This window comes from Carassius gibelio, chromosome B22 (assembly GCF_023724105.1).
Source record: "Carassius gibelio isolate Cgi1373 ecotype wild population from Czech Republic chromosome B22, carGib1.2-hapl.c, whole genome shotgun sequence".
NCBI lineage: Eukaryota > Metazoa > Chordata > Actinopteri > Cypriniformes > Cyprinidae > Carassius > Carassius gibelio.
The window spans coordinates 36,696,617-36,715,110 of record NC_068417.1 but is presented as its reverse complement, the minus strand read 5'-3'; the positions used below and the strand labels follow the sequence as shown (position 1 = coordinate 36,715,110).

Below are 18,494 nucleotides of genomic sequence, written 5' to 3'. Positions count from 1 at the left end.
ACTGTCCTAAAGCTTTGGCAGCTGACTTAATGGATGCTTCCTCCGACAGTGGCTTTAAAGCAGGGCTGTCAAACGGCATGGTTCAGATCCAGCCTTAATTAAACACACCTGACCCAGCTAATCAAGTCCACTACATGGTGTGTGTGTTGAAACTAAACTCTGCAGGGCTGTGGTCCTCCAAGAGCTTAAACACGTGCCCTCCTCAGATTTTTGACCCAAGTGGATTTTGAATGCAGCTTTCAATAGACAAAAAAATGGCAGATCACATTTTTGATACAATGCATTGACCAATCAGAGGTGTTCAGATTAATATTAACATTAGAGAGGCAGTATTAACATTAAGGGCCAGATATGCTAAACGGCATATTACTGTTAGAGTGCAATTCCATAAAAGCGTCAGTGGGAGGTGATTTACTGAGACTGTGCAAATTAAAAAACACAAGACCGTAATTTGACGAGCGCCAGTGTTCTTCATTGCATTGGTGGCGGCTAAATGCAGAGTATGACCAAAGCAAAGCAAGTTTTCACACTAGAGCCACAATATTTGCCGTGTTGTCTGTGGTTATACAGACCAGTTTCCCCTCGTCCAGGGACCACTCTTGGAAGGAGGTTGGTCGTCACTCATGTTGCGTTTCTAGCGTCTCCAGGAACTTTCGTTTCGATTTTCGTTCCCAGTTTGTGCTGAGGTAGTGTACAGTCCGGCTCACGTACAGTATGTCTTCATGTTTACGCTCGACCACATATCAGATGTCACAGAGAAATGATCAATGTCTTTCAGCTCCTATATTATGCCATCCTTGACTGACGGATACTTCGTAGAGGATCATTGTTTGAATACGTTTGGTTTCTCAACGGTAAGGAATGGCCCCATTTCTTCAACCAATTGCTCACCGCTGATTGTTGTCTCTTTGGTCCTTTGCTCCTCTCAAAGGCCTCGGAGACTCCCAGCTGTCACTGCTGGCCTGATGTTGTAAGCCTAACTGAGGTAGGTGTGCTGCTACCAAGTCCACTGGCAAATACAAGAGGATGGTTGATCTTATAGTAACATTTCCTCCAGTGATGGATACTTTTCTCCTACAAATACAGCAAATTTCCCCTTCCAAATTCACCAGCTGTCATCTGGCTCAAAGCCAAAATGTGCCCAGATAGACAACACAATATTTGACTAAGGCACTAGATTGATAGACATTTTTTATTAATAATATCACCTGTTAATAGCCTATACCACCACATTAGAGCAGTATGGCAAGTACATACAGCTCAAATATAACTCCAAGTGTTTATCTTGTGTCTTTTATGCCTGTGTTTGTGTATTTTGTATATTTTATTGAACATTATCTGTAGACAAGTACTGAAACTAAGTAAGTAAACAAAAGAAGAACACGGGGAGTAAAGTGGCAGAAGTACACTAGCTGTGTTCAGAATTGCAGGCTCATTCAGGCAGACAGGATGAAATGACTAGCTACAGGCAAGGGTGCAGAGCTTGTCAGGAGACAGATGAAGAAAATCGATGTGGATTCATGAGCCAATCTGCCTGGGTCTGTAGAGTGCAAAAGAATCCAGCAGAGGGGAGGAGCGATGTAAATATATGTTTATTCAATGGATCCAGAGAATTGAACCTCCATTCGGAGTTACAGTGATTCACCAGAGAAAACCCAAGAGCTCCTGCGGCAAATAATTAACAACTAGAAGCAGAACTTGAGGAACAAAGAGGTAAAATGGAGCATGCTAGAGCTTCTACCTTTCATTGGCATAGTCAAGCAAAATTGGTTAAAATCATGCTTTTAACTCTTTCAACTCTCATCAGCATAAGAGACAGACTCATTCTCAGGTATAATTAAAAAAGAAAGCTTTTATTCTTTGCAAAGAAGGTCAGACAGCAACACTGAGTTCCTGCAGAGTGAAACCGACCCAGGAAGAGGGCAGTCCTCCACCTTATATACCTCTGCTCTTCCAAGGTTACACAGTTTCAGCAGCTGTAAATTTCCACACAAAACTAGGAACACTCTCTATGGGCTGTTTCAAACACATTTAGGACTTAGGTGACCCCCTCAGGTCATCCTCAGACATCTGTTTTCCCCCCAGGTGTCACCCTTCTGAACCCACACAGTAAAGAAAAGAAAACACATGCTTATATAGGCATACAGAAGCAATGTTAAATGAATTTTTCCACCACAATTTCCCCGTTTTTATCATTCATTGATCAATAAAACATAAATATTCATTTCTACTGGTTATATTTCCACTACACACTCACCGGGCTAAACGAGTAAGTCACTGCTACTGCATTCCTGACACGAGTCAGACCCTCAGTCACGTCGCAGATACAAACACAATCCAAAATCAAAAATTTCACACTCAGAAATACATACATGATTCAAAATAAAGCAAACTTAAGGCATTTCATCACATTTATACTCTTCATCCCTGATCTTCGCATAAATGATCACTCACAAGAATTTAGAAAATATACTAAGGCTTTTTATAAGGGGACAGACCCTTTTTCAAGCAAGCAAACAGCATACATTCAGATAGGCCTGAACATTTCTTTCTTCAAAGAAAAAAAATATCATAAATCTCATACATTTAACACATTTCACTGTAGCTTCCGCTACTGTTTGTCCCTTCATCAGTAGTTTTCTCCCTACTCAAATCCATGATAACGTCTTCATTGTACACAGTCAATTGAACCATTTGATGTGAAACACTAAACTTCACCAGTCTCTGTACTGAGCTGGATATCAACTAAAAAAAAGAAAAACATGGTAGACATAATAGCAGCAAAAATCATTTAGCAGCATTATGTGTATGGTCAGGCTCTTTTACGGCCTTTCTCATGTGGGTGATGATATTGGTAACGTTGTCACTGTAGTCTGGAATATGAAAACAACATGATGTACCCAACTATGATGATCATAGTTATCTTTTCACTTGCGCGCAGACTACTTCAATGCTGTTTTTCAGTCTTAACCTTGCTCTTCCCGCTGATAAGGACGCTTGATGTTTAGGCTGGATTCCTGGCCTTTGTTGACATGTGTGTCTCCAGATCCTTACTCCCTCCGCTCCTCTTCCTCAGATGCAGGTGGGACCTTTCTGCAGTGGTTAGCCTGGATCCACGTTGCTCTCTCTGCTCGTATCATCACGAATCCCCTGGTTTCAGGTCGTGCAACGGTGTTTCAGCAACCTTCTCCTGAGGAGCTTTCACCTGAACACAGACTTTAGACAACAGAGAAGACATTTCACTCAATGTGTCAAAAAAAAAAAAAAGAATATATTTATAAAAAAATGCATTTGCCAAATCTACCCCTGAGAAGAATGTTGCATCTTGTGGTATTTGTGACGAAATTGTGTATGGATTTGGTACTGATGGAGCTCTTTGCCTGTCAGCAGCGCTCACAGACTGTAAATGCTGTACAAATCGACACTAGGTGGGCTGACCCTTGTCTCTTTTTTACAGGAAAAATTGGAGTGCGAACTGGAGATTAATTGCATGGCACCATTATCCCCTCTTTTAATAGTGACTCAAACACTGTTTTTATACCAAGAATTGCCTCTTGTTTTAGAGGGTATTGACGTTGATATGGTCTGTAATCAGATTTTGGGGTGACCACAACTGGTTCACATCCTTTAATCAAGCCCACATCATATTTGTGTTTTGCCCATAACTCTGATGGCACTTTTGTTAATGCTGGATGTATATCTGAAGGCAAAAATAACCGTCATGCAATGATTCTCCCTCTTTCTTTTGTCAATGGGTACCACAACTCTCTCTGTTTCAATGTCATGCTTGCACTCAGTCATAAACACTCCCAGACTCTCACTGTGTCTCACCCCCTCCCCTATCTGTCTCTGTCTGTAACACAAACACCTTTTCACAAACAAGTCAAATCTGGGCCCTGTCTGGCTCCTGTCCTTGGAAAGTGATAAGTGAGGCACAGAATCTTCTGCCATTAGGTAAAACTGAAACTGTTTCTCTGTCAGGCAAAACTGAAACTGCACACACATTTACTGTCTAAAACATTTTCTCAAAACGTAAAGTTTCTCCTTTTCCTCCCTCAAACCAGTCTTTTTCATACTGGTCATCTGGTTGCACTACAACATGTGACGTGCAATGCAATTTGTCAGGCAACATGATTTCTCTATCAAATGGTTTTGTTCGATCTTTAGCCAGTTCACACATCATTCCAGCCCAATCAGAATTTATGATGTGCCATTCATATGCCCATTTTGGTTCTGCTTGCAGACGGCAAACCTGCTCTTTCTCTGCCCCTCGGACACCCCCAGAGTCTGTAGTCAGTGTCAAATTTAGTTTGCACAATAAATCTCTCCCCATCAAAGGCACTGGACATGCAGGGCTATAGAGAAAAGCATGTAAACCCCCTGTTTCATAATTCAGAGGCACTGTGAACCTTTCACAAATTACGTGCCCTGATGCAGAAATTGACTCATTCATTTCACCTGTTAATTGTGGTTGGCATTGCAAATCACATGGCTGTATAGATATATATATTATATATCAGCTAAAAACTCAATCAATATCCCCTGTACTAGCATAGGATATTTAGGCATTATCATGAAAGCTTCATTCTTAAACATAATAGCACATTTGTCAGGATGCTTATCAACAGAATCAGACATACTCAAAGGAAAGCAAGCGTTTTCTTCATTGCAGAGAGCAGAAAGTACATCAGTGTATGTGTGTGTGTTTGTGGTTAGAAAATGTTCACTTCCCTGACTTGTGACTGTTGGTTGCTCGCCCTGGACCCCTCCTCTCTGCTCTCCGTCTCCCTCGCTTCAGTCTGCCTGTTGATTTCGCTGGTTCTCCGGGCAATCCTCGGCCCAATGACCGACCTTTTTGCACAGCCTGCATCTTGTACACCTGAATGTCTTATGTTCATTAGTCTCGCAGATCCAACAACCCCATCTTTCACAGTTTCTTTTAGTTTCGTTCGGATATCTTCCTCCTCTCTTCCACTGCTGGTTTCGCTGAGCAGAATAGTCCCCCGGCTTCGACACGGCTTGCACTACCGCCAGCTGACACTCCTTGTCCGTTTTGGCCTTAACTTTCTTTCTTCGCCGTCTGCATCTCCTCTGCATGCAAAGCATGTGCCAAAACAGCAGACAGCTGTCCACGTTTCCACTCTATGTAGCTGGTCTTTACTGCTTGTGCAATTTCAGGTCTCAGTCCATTCAAAGACCAGCTCCGCATGTGACACTCCCATGTGCCAGCTTGATCTCCTCTTTCATCTGGTTCCTCCAACCCGCTGTGTTTGTTGAAAATCAGGTACAATCGGTGGTAAAAGTCCTGAACAGATTCGTCTCTGGTCTGGCAACAGTTGCCAATCTTAGCTGTATCCACACGTGCTGGAAATGCTGCTTTTATTCCTTCAGCCAGCTCGCCAATGGCCTTTCGGTAGCTCGCATTATTATGATGCATCCACTCGCAGTGTTCTCTCCGACAGTCCTCTTTCTGCAACTTTCCACTCACTTCATGCCAGCTCGTAGCCCCCAGTTTCACTGCTAACAGCCTTCTCAGTTTGTGCATGGTAGGGCTGAATTCTTGGCAGAAGGTGACTAATTCGATGGAAAATGTATCACCTGCTTCGTCAGGGCTCGGCAAGTGAGCCATCGCTTCTAACATGTCCGTTATAGTCCATGGTCTAAAGACCATAATAGGGCCGTCAGGGCCTGAAACTTCAATCATTGGAGCTGTAATACTCACATTTTCTTCTTTCGCTGGCTGTCTGGTCTTTCTTTTCTTTGTCGGGGGTGCTCTGCGCACTATTTCCTCTTCTATTTCCTCGTTGGTGGTTTCAGGAGTGATTTCTGGGTCTTCTGCTGTTTCTTGTCTCCATTCTGGATCTGGCCACGGTGCTGTTGATCTTCTCGGTGGAGAGCAGTCGAGATCGGGGTCCATTTTCGCGGCTTGCACCTCGGTCACCGGGAAATGTGTGTATGGCGGAGGTACATGTTTAGAAACACAAACATCAGAGCGGTTAGTAGGTCTATGTGAGGCATTTACACTTTCTTTGCATTCTTTAACTTTCTTTTCCTCCTTTCTACTTGCTAATTCTTTCTGCATCGTTCTCTTTCCTCTCCTATCTGCTTCCGCTATCCAACAATTCACAGTTCCTTCACATTTCTCACACATGTGCCTCGCACAACAACCTTTCTGTCTCTCGCTTCCCTCTTCTACTGATTCCTTCACAGCTTTTAATTTCTTAACACTCAGCGTTCCCTCTTTTGGAAAACCATGGTATTTAATTAATTTCCCCATATCTTGCATGCATTTTTGGCCATACACTTTTTTCATTTGCCTAAACACCGGTGTATCATATACAGCGAGCTTGCTCTGAGACTTTCCCATATTTGCTGGTTTCCTTCCCTGTGGGGATTCTCTTCGGCGCGCCTATAATCTGTCAGACGTCTCCAACAGATCCGACTTTCCTCTGCCCAAGTCGGAAGAGCCAATACTCACACAGTTTCACTTCCCCTCTTAGAAATATGTTAACTGCTCGAGCGTGATCTCAGCTTATCGCTTCGAAATATCTGGATCGCTTTGATCTCAATTTCTAACTCAATTTACGATCACGCCAGTTGCAGCAGTTTCAATTCCCCTTAGAAATGTATTAACTGTGCCGCAGTATTCTCACAATCGGAACCCCTCATCCTCTTGATTGTGCTTCCCACAGAGAAGGCCCCACCGCTATGGTTCGTCCCTCTTCTAATTTAGATTCCAATCCTTATTTCTAAAAACCCAAAATTTTAGAATAGCATGAACTGTCTCTTACCCGAGAGCTCTGTTGCCACTCCGGTTCTTTCCTGATTCCAGTGGTGTCTCCTCTGGCCCTCGGCGGTCGGTCCCTTTCTCCCTCAAATCTAATCGGGGTTAGGGCTGAACTTCTATTGTTCAGGATGATCAGTCACCGTCCGCTCACAGGTCTAGAAGACACATCCAAGGAATCCCACTTTCTGACACCAAATTGTCGTGGCAAAATTTAAATAAACTCTCATCAGCATAAGACACAGACTCATTCTCAGGTATAATTAAAAAAGAAAGCTTTTATTCTTTGCAAAGAAGGTCAGACAGCAACACTGAGTTTCTGCAGAGTGAAACCGACCCAGGAAGAGGGCAGTCCTCCACCTTATATACCTCTGCTCTTCCAAGGTTACACAGTTTCAGCAGCTGTAAATTTCCACACATAACAAGGAACACTCTCTATGGGCTGTTTCAAACACATTTAGGACTTAGGTGACCCCCTCAGGTCATCCTCAGACATCGTCCCCCCACTATATGGCCCAATGACCCCCTCAGGTCATTTTCAGACATCTGTTTTCCCCCCCAGGTGTCACCCTTCTGAACCCACACAGTAAAGAAAAGAAAACACATGCTTATATAGGTATACAGAAGCAATGTTAAATGAATTTTTCCACCACACCCACCTAGCAACATGCAGCTAACAGCATGACAACATGTCCTGTTGGATGAAGCTGAAACCCTCACTGGCCAAGCAGCAACCCAACATATATCCCATGCCCTGGAAGGGTGGAATTGAAACTCCAACTAGGGCCAAAAAGAGGTGCTCAGATCGAACTTCTGGTACCAGTGCTTGTCTCAAATGAGCAAGGCATGGGGCAGCCTCCAGTCATTGGCTACAATGTTATTCAGCAACTGGTGGCAAAGAGAATTGAGCAGCCCCCTGATGTTTTCCCAAATGTGGTAAATTAAGCTTTCTCATTCGACTGCAAAAAACCTTGAACTGATCCAAATGATGCAGAACAGGTTGAAAGAGCTGAAAGAGAGAATAATGAAGGTTGGACCGATCACTACAGTAGTTGGTGCATCCCATCATTCCAACAAAAAATCTGTCTGAGAGACATTACTCCAGTATACGGGAAGTCATGGCCTAATGGTTAGAGCGTTGGACTCCCAATCGAAAGGTTGTGAGTTCGAGTCCCGGGCCAATTGTAGGTGGGGGGAGTGGAGTGCATGAACAGCTCTCTCTCCACCTTTAATACCACGACTTAGGTGCCCTTGAGCAAGGCATCGAGCCCCCAACTGCTCCCCGGGCGCCGCAGCACTGCTCCGGGTGTGTGCTCACAGTGTGTGTGTGTGTGTTCACTGCTCTGTGTGTGTGCATTTCAGATGGGTTAAATGCAGAGCACAAATTCTGAGTTTGGGTCACCATACTTGGCTGAATGTCACTTTCACTTCACTATACTGTAAGAATTAACCCAGATTCCACTCCACAATATGTTTGATTATATTCATTTCCCAAAATTGCTTAATTATTATAGAGAAGAAGAAAGTGAACAGTTGTGTTGCTTGTAGACCATTTGGGATGATCACATCCTGAGCAAATGGTGACCAATTGTAGAATTGGAGCAGGTGTTGGACACTGAGAACCACCTCAGACAAAGAAGTTAATTAACCTACAGAGCAGAGATGTAAGGACAGGGGCAACTTCATTTACATTAAGGGTAGTAAACTCAAAGTGTATAAAATGTTTGCGCTTATAATGTTTGTGTTTCATTCTTTGTTGAACCCAAGGTACTACATGTTCTTTGCCACTGCTATGCTGTAATAAACATCTTCATCAAAATCTTCAATGTCCTTATCACTTCCATCCACTTTCATCCCCCAAAACAGCAGGCAAAGGTAAGAAAAGCAGTTTTATTACTTCTATGTTGTTTTTCTCAGGGAACCCCCTCAATTAAAAAAAAAAAAAATCTAGAAAAGAAAATGAAGGACAGAGGAGAATTTGGTTTAGTCAGTACTGGCAAGAGGAGTTCTTTCTAAAATAATTGAAACTGTGTGTGGGTCTGTTATAATACTGTAAGAATTCTAAAGTAATTGAATCAACCCGATGCAGTGTGGTGGCAGAGGCGTATTAGATCTATTGTTTGTAAAGTAACTGAAACAAAGTTATACGTTTCTAATAAAAACTTCCTGCGAAGTTGTGATAATTCTGAAGAAATTCTAAAGTAACTGAATAGACCCGAAGCAGTGTGGCAAGTTCAATCCTCTGCGTCTTCAGCGGCTCAGATGTCGGGAGTAAATGACTACTGTTCATCATTACATCCAACAACAAAAGACATTTTTGTCTACACCTGCTCTGGCGTCAAAACAATGGCGGACTGTTTACAGTCCAAAATGCAGCAGCAAGAGTTCTTACTAGAACCAGGAAGTATGACCATATTAGCCCGGTCCTGTACACACTGCACTTGCTCCCTATCAAACATCGTATAGATTTTAAAATATTGCTTATTACTTATAAAGCCCTGAATGGTTTAGCACCTCAGTATTTCAATGATCTCCTTTTACATTATACTCCTCTACGTCCGCTACGTTCTCAAAACTCAGGCAATTTGATAATACCTAGAATATCAAAATCAACTGCGGGCGGCAGATCCTTTTCCTATTTGGCGCCTAAACTCTGGAATAACTTACCTAACATTGTTCGGGAGGCAGACACACTCTTGCAGTTTAAATCTAGATTAAAGACCCATCTCTTTAACCTGGCTTGCACATAACATACTAATATGCTTTTAATATCCAAATCCGTTAAAGGTTTTTAGGTAAAGATTTTTTCAGGTAAAGATTTTTAGGCTGCATTAATTAGGTAAACCGGAACCAGGAGCACGTCCCATAACACCCGATGTACTTTCTACATCATTAGAAGAATGGCATCTACGCTAATATTAGTCTGTTTCTCTCTTGTTCCGAGGTCAGTTTCTGTGTAAATATGCATTAGATGGACATCTTTGACCATTGCACCTCGCAGCTTGCAGCAAAGTGCTGGAAAACTTTAAGGCCTGAAGTAGGCTACAGTGAGAAAACAATAACAAACAGACAATAAAAGTATTTGGTAGAACTATTAAAGACATTAATTCTTTGTGAAGCAAATAAAAAAGTGAAAGATAAAACCAGTGTGAGAGATCTCTCTTTTTATTGATTTATAAAAAAGCCAAAGTGGCTCAATAAAATAGAACTAAAGAAAAAATAAAAGTTTCTCTTTAAAGTTTTGCATTCTCTTCTTAGCTTCCTGAACCGTTTGAACGGAAGAGTTTGTATATGTAAAAAACAAAATGTCCAAAACAACCGTCTGAACCTCATAGATGAAATGATGATCTTTATTTTCAATGAATGGTGAAAACTTTAGACGTTGTTTCTTTCTCCTGTTGCTGCGTCTGAAAGATTTATACAGAAGAAATTGAATTGCTCGATGCATTATGGTCTTGCTTGGCAAGGGTCAGACCTGAAAGTGCTGGATCTGTAGACTGTCTACTTACTGTGATTGTTTTTTGTATGCGTGAGTAGATTCGATTTTTGAGTGAAACTCTTCCCACATGCAGTGCATTGAAACGGTTTTTCTCCGGTGTGAATCCTCTCATGTGTTTTCAGGTCTCCTGACTGATTGAATCTCTTATCACAGTGTGAACACGTGTATGGTTTCTCACCAGTGTGGATTCTCTCATGTGTCTTCAGATGTGTTGACCGACTGAATCTCTTGTTGCAGTGTAAACACATATAAGGTTTCTCTCCAGTGTGAATCCTCTCATGTGTTTTCAGGTCTCCTGGCAGACTGAATATCTTATCGCAGTGTGAACACATATAAGGTTTCTCTCCAGTGTGGATCCTCTCATGTGTTTTCAGATGTTCTGAACGACTATATCTCTTGTTGCAGTGTGAACACATGTAGGGTTTCTCTCCAGTGTGGATCATCTGGTGTCGTTTTAAAACTTTAGCTGAAATGAAAGTCTTCTCACACTTAAAGCACATATGATCTTTCACACCAGTATGCATTTTCGTATGCTCTTTTAGACTTTGCAGTTGTGAAAAACTTTTTCCACATAGTTCACATGTGTGCTGCCTCTCTCCAGTGTGGATCTTCATGTGTCTTTTAATGTTTGATGGTTGTGTGAAACTCAACCCACACTGATCACAAATGAACGGCTTCTCCCCCGAATGGACTCTCATATGCAGCTTAAGGCTTCTTTTATCTGCAAAACACTTCCCACACTGATCACATGTGAATGGCTTCTCTCCAGTGTGGATCCTCATGTGGACTTTGAGACTTTCATTGCATGTCAATCTCTTTCCACACTGACGGCAGATGAAACTTTCAGTCTGTGAGTGAGTTTTCAATACAGTTTTGACACAAGGATGTTTCTCCTCCATCTGGTCTGAATGAAAAAAAAATAAAAAATAGGGCCGTCAATTTAACGTTTTAATTTAGTTATTTAGTTACGGAAACGATTACATGTTGAAATTATTAATGTAATTAATGTACCCACCTCAAGACCTACATACATCTCTTAAGGTGTGTTCAGCTTAAAGTGGCAGACTGATCGTGTTTGACATCAAAGTATTCATACAGAGTGTCTGCTCTCTAATCGCTCCTGCAGTAATAAGTTGATTGGTGACGAACATGATGCAGAACTCAGTGCTTGACGGAGCCTATAGAATGCAGTTATATGTCCCTAAAATTAATCCATTTGAATGAATCAAATGAATGAATGACTCAATGGCTGTGTTCAGAATGGCAAACTTGCTTAATGCTTACTGGGGTGGAACGATAAATCAGTTTGTGGATGGATGCGATTGTCTGAAAGCATCATGATTCTCTCTGGAATCGATTCTGAGCTTAGTTTTAAACAGCAGATAGCTCCAGGTGTTATGGCTCTACACCCGCTCCAGTGGTGTGTGTGTAAGGAACTGGAAGCGAGCAGAGTACGGCTGTTTCTAATGCACACAGTGCCATCTGATGTTTAAAATGTTAAGCTATGCATTTGGAAAAATCGCAGAAATGATCCACAAATCAATTTATTGTTCCAACTGTTCTGCTTACTGCCCAGTACACAGTGCATACTGCCTACTATTTTTTTTTTAAGAATAGTGTGTCTGAAACAGTGTACAATAAGCATCAAATAATGTTTCAGAGTAGTTTGCTACAGTGCTGGTCACATGACAAACAGGGAGCATTAATTCAACACAGCTGTTGTGGTTGTTACTGTACAAATAAAGGTGCAAACCATTTTTTTTTACAAAGGCCTCTTCTTGATGGATTCATGCTGATCTTCACTGGTGGGCTGATCGCAATATTCAGTCAAGAATCAAGCAGTTACTTTTGGGTCATTCCGTGTCCAATCATCAAATTTTCAGAAATTACCCCAGCTCAAATTTTTGATTTTCCTAATATGTTTTTCCTTAAGAAACATGTATATAGTGATGATAGCCCAAATATTAAATGTCATGCATGAATATTTATCGATATATTTAAGTAATCCACTATTTTGTAAAGGGGGGTCAAATGGCAATTTTCACCTGAGATGTTAATTATACATTATGAGGTGCCAAACAGGATACAATTATATAAAAATCTGAATATATAGTTATTAGCCTGAATATATAAATGCAAACTGTGAATATATAGTTATAAGTCTGAATATATACTTGTAAGTCTGAATATAAGTAAATCGGAATATGTTTATATGTTTTGTGGTCTCCTAGGCTGCAGACCCCAAGTAAAGTGGCCCAAGTCTAGCAGCAAGAACGAGTGGGCAACGGTCGATGCAGACCTAGGCACGATCCTGGAAGGAATCCGAGTAACAGCGGAGAAGAAATTGAGAGAATGAGTGAACTGATCTATTTTTTTACGGAGGCCACATTAGGCTCCCCCGCCTAATGTGGCCTCTAACATTGTACGAGTTTCCTATTTCCACAGTTGAGAAGCTGGAGAGGACAGTCAGTGCATACATCAAGAAGTGGCTGGGACTTCCATGCTGCCTCAGTAACATTGTGTTGTATAGAAACAGTGCACTGGAACTACCTATCTCTAGCCTCACCGAAGAATACAAGTGCACTAAAGTGAGGCTGAGCATGACCCTGGCAAAGTCTCAAGATGCAGCCATTCAAACAGATCCTCCCAGACTGGCAACTGGGAGGAAGTGGACTCCAACTGAGGCTGTAGAGCAATCACAATTTGCTCTCAGACATGGAGACATAGTTGGACAGGTGCAGCAAGGAAGAGGCGGGCTTGGACTTGGGACTAGTCGACCAACATGGCACAAGGCAACTTCTGCAGAGAGGAGAAAGTTGGTAGTTGCTGAGGTCCGGCATCAACAGGAAGCAGAGAGATGTGCAAAGGCAGTGGCACAAGCCAAGCAGGGCCAGTGGACTACCTGGGAAGACCTGGAGCATCATAAGCTCACTTGGAAAGACATGTGGGAGATGGAAGGAAACCAAATAAGCTTCCTCAACAGGGCCACCTGCGATGTTCTTCCTACACCTACAAATCTTAACCAGTGGTTTGGAGATGATCCAGCATGCCCTTTCTGCCAAACCCCAGCAACTCTTAAGCACATCCTTATCCACTGCAAAACCAGTCTGTCCCAAGGCCATTACACCTGGAGACATAACCAAGTCCTACGCCAATTGGCAATCATTCTGAAAGGAAGGCGATCCTTCATCAATGCCGTCCCTCACCCAACAAACGGGCACTCTTCCACTATCCCCTTCGTGAGAACAGGGAAGTGCCCAGCAAAACCAGCCGCAAGAGCGGATAGCACCCTCTTGGACTTAGCACGGAACTGGAAAATGCAAGTGGACCTAGATCAGCAACTCAAGTTTCCACCTGAGATTTTAAACACCAATCTCAGGCCAGATATTGTTTTGTGATCAACTTCACAGAAGTCCCTGTTCATCGTAGAACTAACTGTACCATGGGAGGCTGCAGTGGGAGAAGCGTATGAACGGAAAAAGCAGAATATTGCTTTTATATACTTTTAGATATTGGGTCTTAACAAACTTTCCTTTTGATATCTTCATTTTAAAGGCCCCATCTGGTTTGGTTTCAGAAATAATGGAGTTTCAATATGACTCCAGGAGTAAATTGTTAAATTGTATACAGGTGAATCTCAATAAATTAGAATGTCGTGGAAAAGTTCATTTATTTTAGTAATTCAACTCAAACTGTGAAACTCGTGTATTAAATAAATTCAGTGCACACAGACTGACGTAGTTTAAGTCTTTGGTTCTTTTAATTGTATTGATTTTGGTTCGCATATAACAAAAACCCACCAATTCACTTTGAATACTGCTGATACTTATTTTATTTAAACTAGAATATGTGAAGTATAAGTAATTTTGAAACTAGAAATGCATTTTGTTTCTCTCTATCAAAACTATTCGCATAGGCATCCCTGTCTTAGTGTCATAGCATGAAGTATTAAGGTTATATTCATATATCTGTTCCCTGACATTATGCCTGTTTATATTGGATTACCCCTTTTGTCAAGCCCTCTGGATACTGTTTGCCGACTGAAGACCCACGCGAGCCCTAGGAATATTCTTTGTCTTGCCTGTGACATACCTGTTTACTGTTGTTTGACCCTGCGTGTGTTTTTGACCTAGTTTATTAATAAAGCATGCACATGGATCTGCACGCCTTTAGTCTTATCAGCCGCGCAACACCTTGTATGGTTTAATCTTAGATATATTGAGATCCTAGTGCAGCTCAACATCCAAATTGTTGTATAATCCTACTCATTTTCAATTGTCAAATACGCAATATGGTTTTGTGTTTATCTTGTAATCGCTGACTGCAAATAATAACATTAACTCAGGATTTAGGAATGTACAGTGTGGCACGTCAGATTATGAATGATCAGGATTAATTGTTAAATCTAGGTAAAGTATGAACAGGGTAAAATGTTAAATAAGAGTTACCAGGATCCCTTGGGATGGGAGACCATAAATGTTTGAGGTAATGTCAGTATTCCTGCCAAATATGCCCTTTAGCAGTATATACTACTTGATCTATGACTATTGAAAGATCATGCATGTCTTTAGTCAGATGCATTTACATTGTGACTGTGCCTCAGATGCAATCAACTGAAACTGTTTACCAAAGTGAGGCCCAAATTGCCGATGTAAATAGCCCATTAGGTCAGCATTAGGACAATGCATCATGGGAAAGGTCCAATCAGGACCCGCAATATTTCTGGAACATTGCCTGGTCGCCTTCTGTGTGAAAGCAACCACGTCCCGGGACTGATTACCGAATTGAATCCGGGTCTGGGACCTAGTAACATTGCGGGGTTCGACCCGGGACGAGCGCTTTGTGAACAAAAGCCAGATCTAATTCCGTGTCGAAGTGATGACGCGCGTTATCGCGTGACTCTTTTACCGGCTGTTTTGAAGGAAGATCAACATTCACGACGAAAACATATGTGCAAACTGTAATGAAGCAGAGATCAGTTAGTTCCTCACTTTCCGCGCTGACGCTGAGATCGTTTGCTTGCTTCAGTGAAAGTATAACGTGCCTAGCGTTGTCGACTCGTACATTACACGTCACGCGCTGATGTCACGTGTCCTTACGGGATCTTCAAGGGTTGTGTGTGAAAGCACGCACATATCCCGGGTCATCACTGGCAGTGTGAATGTGCCAAATCTAGCGACCAGGGAACAATTGCAGGAACACTTTACCCCTGTATTTGCCGGAATGGCAGTGTGAAAGGGGCTCATGAGGTGTTATTGAATTGTCTTTGGCATATTTGTTACCAGGTATAAAGGTCTGGTTTAACAGACAGTACTTTGGGTTAAGATTGTTCGAAGTATGACATGCTAGCATCACTGCTGAATAACTGCTACACTGCTATCTTCAATAAATTATTTCCCCCGCAATAACTTTGGTCAAACTTACTTATTTTATGTATTAGAGAAATCTAGTATATTCGTGAGCCACCCATACAACTGCTCCGCAAAATAGAGCAAAATCTAACAATTTGGCAAGCCAGCCAGGAGAAACTGACCAGAAGAGAAGTCCCCAACTGCAACAAGAAGTGAACAAGAGTTTTGGAGAATCTACAAGTAGTAGTAGTAGCCAAGTAGTTCAGCTTTCTAAACTACAACTCAGAAAGAATTGGAAAAGTCTTATCATTCAGGATTTGTTGAGGTATCAAACTAATGATTTGTCTGTGAGACTGAAATGAGAATGACCAATTGCTAACTTTGCTCTCCAAAAGAGTGGACTACAAGTTTTTAAGCAGTGAGACTGAATTTCCCATCAACACATCTAAAGGTTAGACTTGCTCCTATAAATATCAAGAACAGAAGGACTGAAGTTGAAATTGACAATGAGGAGTAGAATGAGGAGGATGGTGAACGACAAACTCACACTGTGACAGAAGTGGTAAAGAAATATGTTCCAGACAGAACATCAACCAGCTACACAAGTTGACAAAATGGTCAAAAGTTTTGCCAGCTGTGTGCAAAAAAAACATGGAAAGCTTGGCAATTTCTTCAGCGCTTGCAGAAAATCTACAATCTACATCCACTAGAAGGCATGATGATTGTTACTGTGAATTTAAGAGACAATCATCAAAAAGGATTAACAGAAAGTGTTGAAAGAAGGATTGGTGCATCTAAAAAAAACATTGAGGCTGGATGGGAAGCTGTACAAACTTTCTTGAAACCTGCAGAGGTTGATTGGGCTAAAATTACATCTTGCATGCAGAAGACAGGAGAAAGTATTGCAGAGTTTGAAGAAGACTTCAGACAAACATGGATGGAACATGCTGATATGGACAACAACCATGAAGATCTCAGTAAATATACTAGTATGCCTCTTAAAACCACACTTGTAAATGGACTGACACATGAGATTTCTAAAACCCTTAATAAAATCAGGTATGATGACTGGGACAGCACTGGAACAACAACGCAGATTTTTTAATGGTCAGCAAAGATTGAAAGAACACAGGAAATCAATCTCAGAGCTCTGTAATTCAAAACCTTGTCATACAACAACAGGACAATGGGGTATGAAGAAAGTGAATATCAGAGACACCCAAAAGCAAAAACTCTGGGAAGATGCAGACATTGCAGCGAGGAAGGACACTGGGTTTGTGATTGCAAGCCGAGTTTGAGACATCGAAGTGATGTTGAGGACAACAGGCTGAAGAGGTTTCAATAGTTGATAGCCAAACAAAAACAGACACTGCTAAAATCTGTAGAGCCACAGGGAAACTGAAGAACCTCTCTCTGCAGCACCAGCTAGACACATTTAATTCAAAAGATGATGGACTCCATGTGTATGCAAACAAGACAAATGAAGACAACATACAGAAGGTAAAAGGGGGGAGTTTGGAAATGAGCGACACTCACCGGTCTCGAGTCCCATGGAGGAGATTGGAAGGATACAAAAGAGGAGTGACAACAGTGAAGGACGAGAGAGGACCAGGCCTGGGCTTTATTATGTGTTTGGTTTTTATTTGTGAGCGGCAGTCGTCCGCGAGGGGCTGTGGCGCTGTTTTGTGTTAATGTTATCATTAAAGCTTCATTTTAATTGTCTGCTGGCTCCCGCCTCCCTTTTCCCATGATGATGAAGTTTGTAATGTTACAGATACATTTGAAAGTTCACCAGTCTATTAAAACGTGTTCCCATGTTTTCTACAAAACAAAAACAGTATTTGATGATTATTGTTTAATATATACAATGAAACCGTGATTTTTTTTTGAGATGATAAATAAATAAAAACAGATTAGTAGAAGTGAAAACTAATATGATGGATCTTGCTTCTTACTGACTCACAAAACTGAAATGGTCAGCTGCAAAACTATAATCTTGCATCTGCATTTTTAAAATACATTATGAATGAAAGTATAAGGCATTTAAAGTATAAGATATTAAAGAGTTCAAATTCAATAAGCAACTTACTGATGATGCATTCTTTGTACAGATGAACCCAGAATATAAACGCAACGTGCAGAGTTTCACATTAAATGGTTTCCCAAAGAAAAAAAAAACGATAAAAACATGGAACCATTTAGCACATTACATTAATATTCCGATTTCACCTGCTTGCCTATAAAAGCTAGGCATACTCAATAATATGTGTACTGAATTATTTATTTTAATATTAATGTTTTAAATACATCATGGCTCTTTAAGTGTTTTCCACAACGTTTTGTCTCGATGTGATTGAACTGCTGAAGCAGGTGCATATAATATGGGTTGCAGATGGCTAAAAGTGGCAGAACTGTACTAAAGTTTTGAGAACGTTGAAGACCAGATAACTTTGCACGAACGTTCTGTTAACGTCACTGGAAAGAACCTTGCAAAAACGGCAGAATTCTGAGGAAACGACCTGCTAGCATGACTTCAGATAAGCTGATGGACCAGAGAGCTAGAATAAGAGATTGAACGGGGTTAGCATTTATCTTAGCCACTGAGGTAGTATGTAGTTTATGTAGTAATCCCCATATTTTAACGATACAGTGCATAATTTCAAGTCTGTTACACTGTTCTCAGTGTAATAATTATAGTAAACAGTGAGGTTTACCTGAACCTTTTCTCAGCGCTGCTCAGACTGGACAGATCACCGCTGTTTGTGAAGACTACACTACAAACCCTCGAAATTAAATGACGCAAAAACGTATTACATAAGACAAATATGGTCCCTTTTCGTAAACGTCAAAGTTTGCGTTG

The 18,494-nt window shown here is 41.3% G+C and overlaps 1 protein-coding gene and 1 long non-coding RNA gene across 3 annotated transcripts; both read right to left on the bottom strand.

The window, feature by feature from the left end:
* Positions 1 to 1,834: 1,834 nt before the first annotated feature.
* LOC127988315 (uncharacterized) lies at positions 1,835 to 7,838 on the bottom strand. Its single transcript, XR_008161613.1, has 2 exons — positions 6,792 to 7,838; positions 1,835 to 3,216 (listed from the first exon to the last, which is right to left on the bottom strand). It is a non-coding gene; the product is annotated as an uncharacterized LOC127988315 (long non-coding RNA).
* Positions 7,839 to 9,928: 2,090 nt separating this feature from the next.
* On the bottom strand, positions 9,929 to 18,486 carry LOC127988313 (gastrula zinc finger protein XlCGF7.1). Of its 2 annotated transcripts, none has more exons than XM_052590986.1 (3): positions 18,349 to 18,486; positions 10,294 to 11,187; positions 9,929 to 10,191 (listed from the first exon to the last, which is right to left on the bottom strand). In XM_052590986.1, the coding sequence occupies exons 2-3, from the start codon at positions 11,180 to 11,182 to the stop codon at positions 10,160 to 10,162; spliced, it is 921 nt and encodes a 306-aa protein (XP_052446946.1). In that variant the 5' UTR covers positions 11,183 to 11,187; positions 18,349 to 18,486; the 3' UTR covers positions 9,929 to 10,159. The 2 variants fall into 2 exon arrangements, with proteins under 2 accessions (XP_052446946.1, XP_052446947.1); XM_052590987.1 differs by lacking the exon at positions 18,349 to 18,486 and adding an exon at positions 11,299 to 12,263.
* Between the last annotated feature and the right edge of the window lie 8 nt (positions 18,487 to 18,494).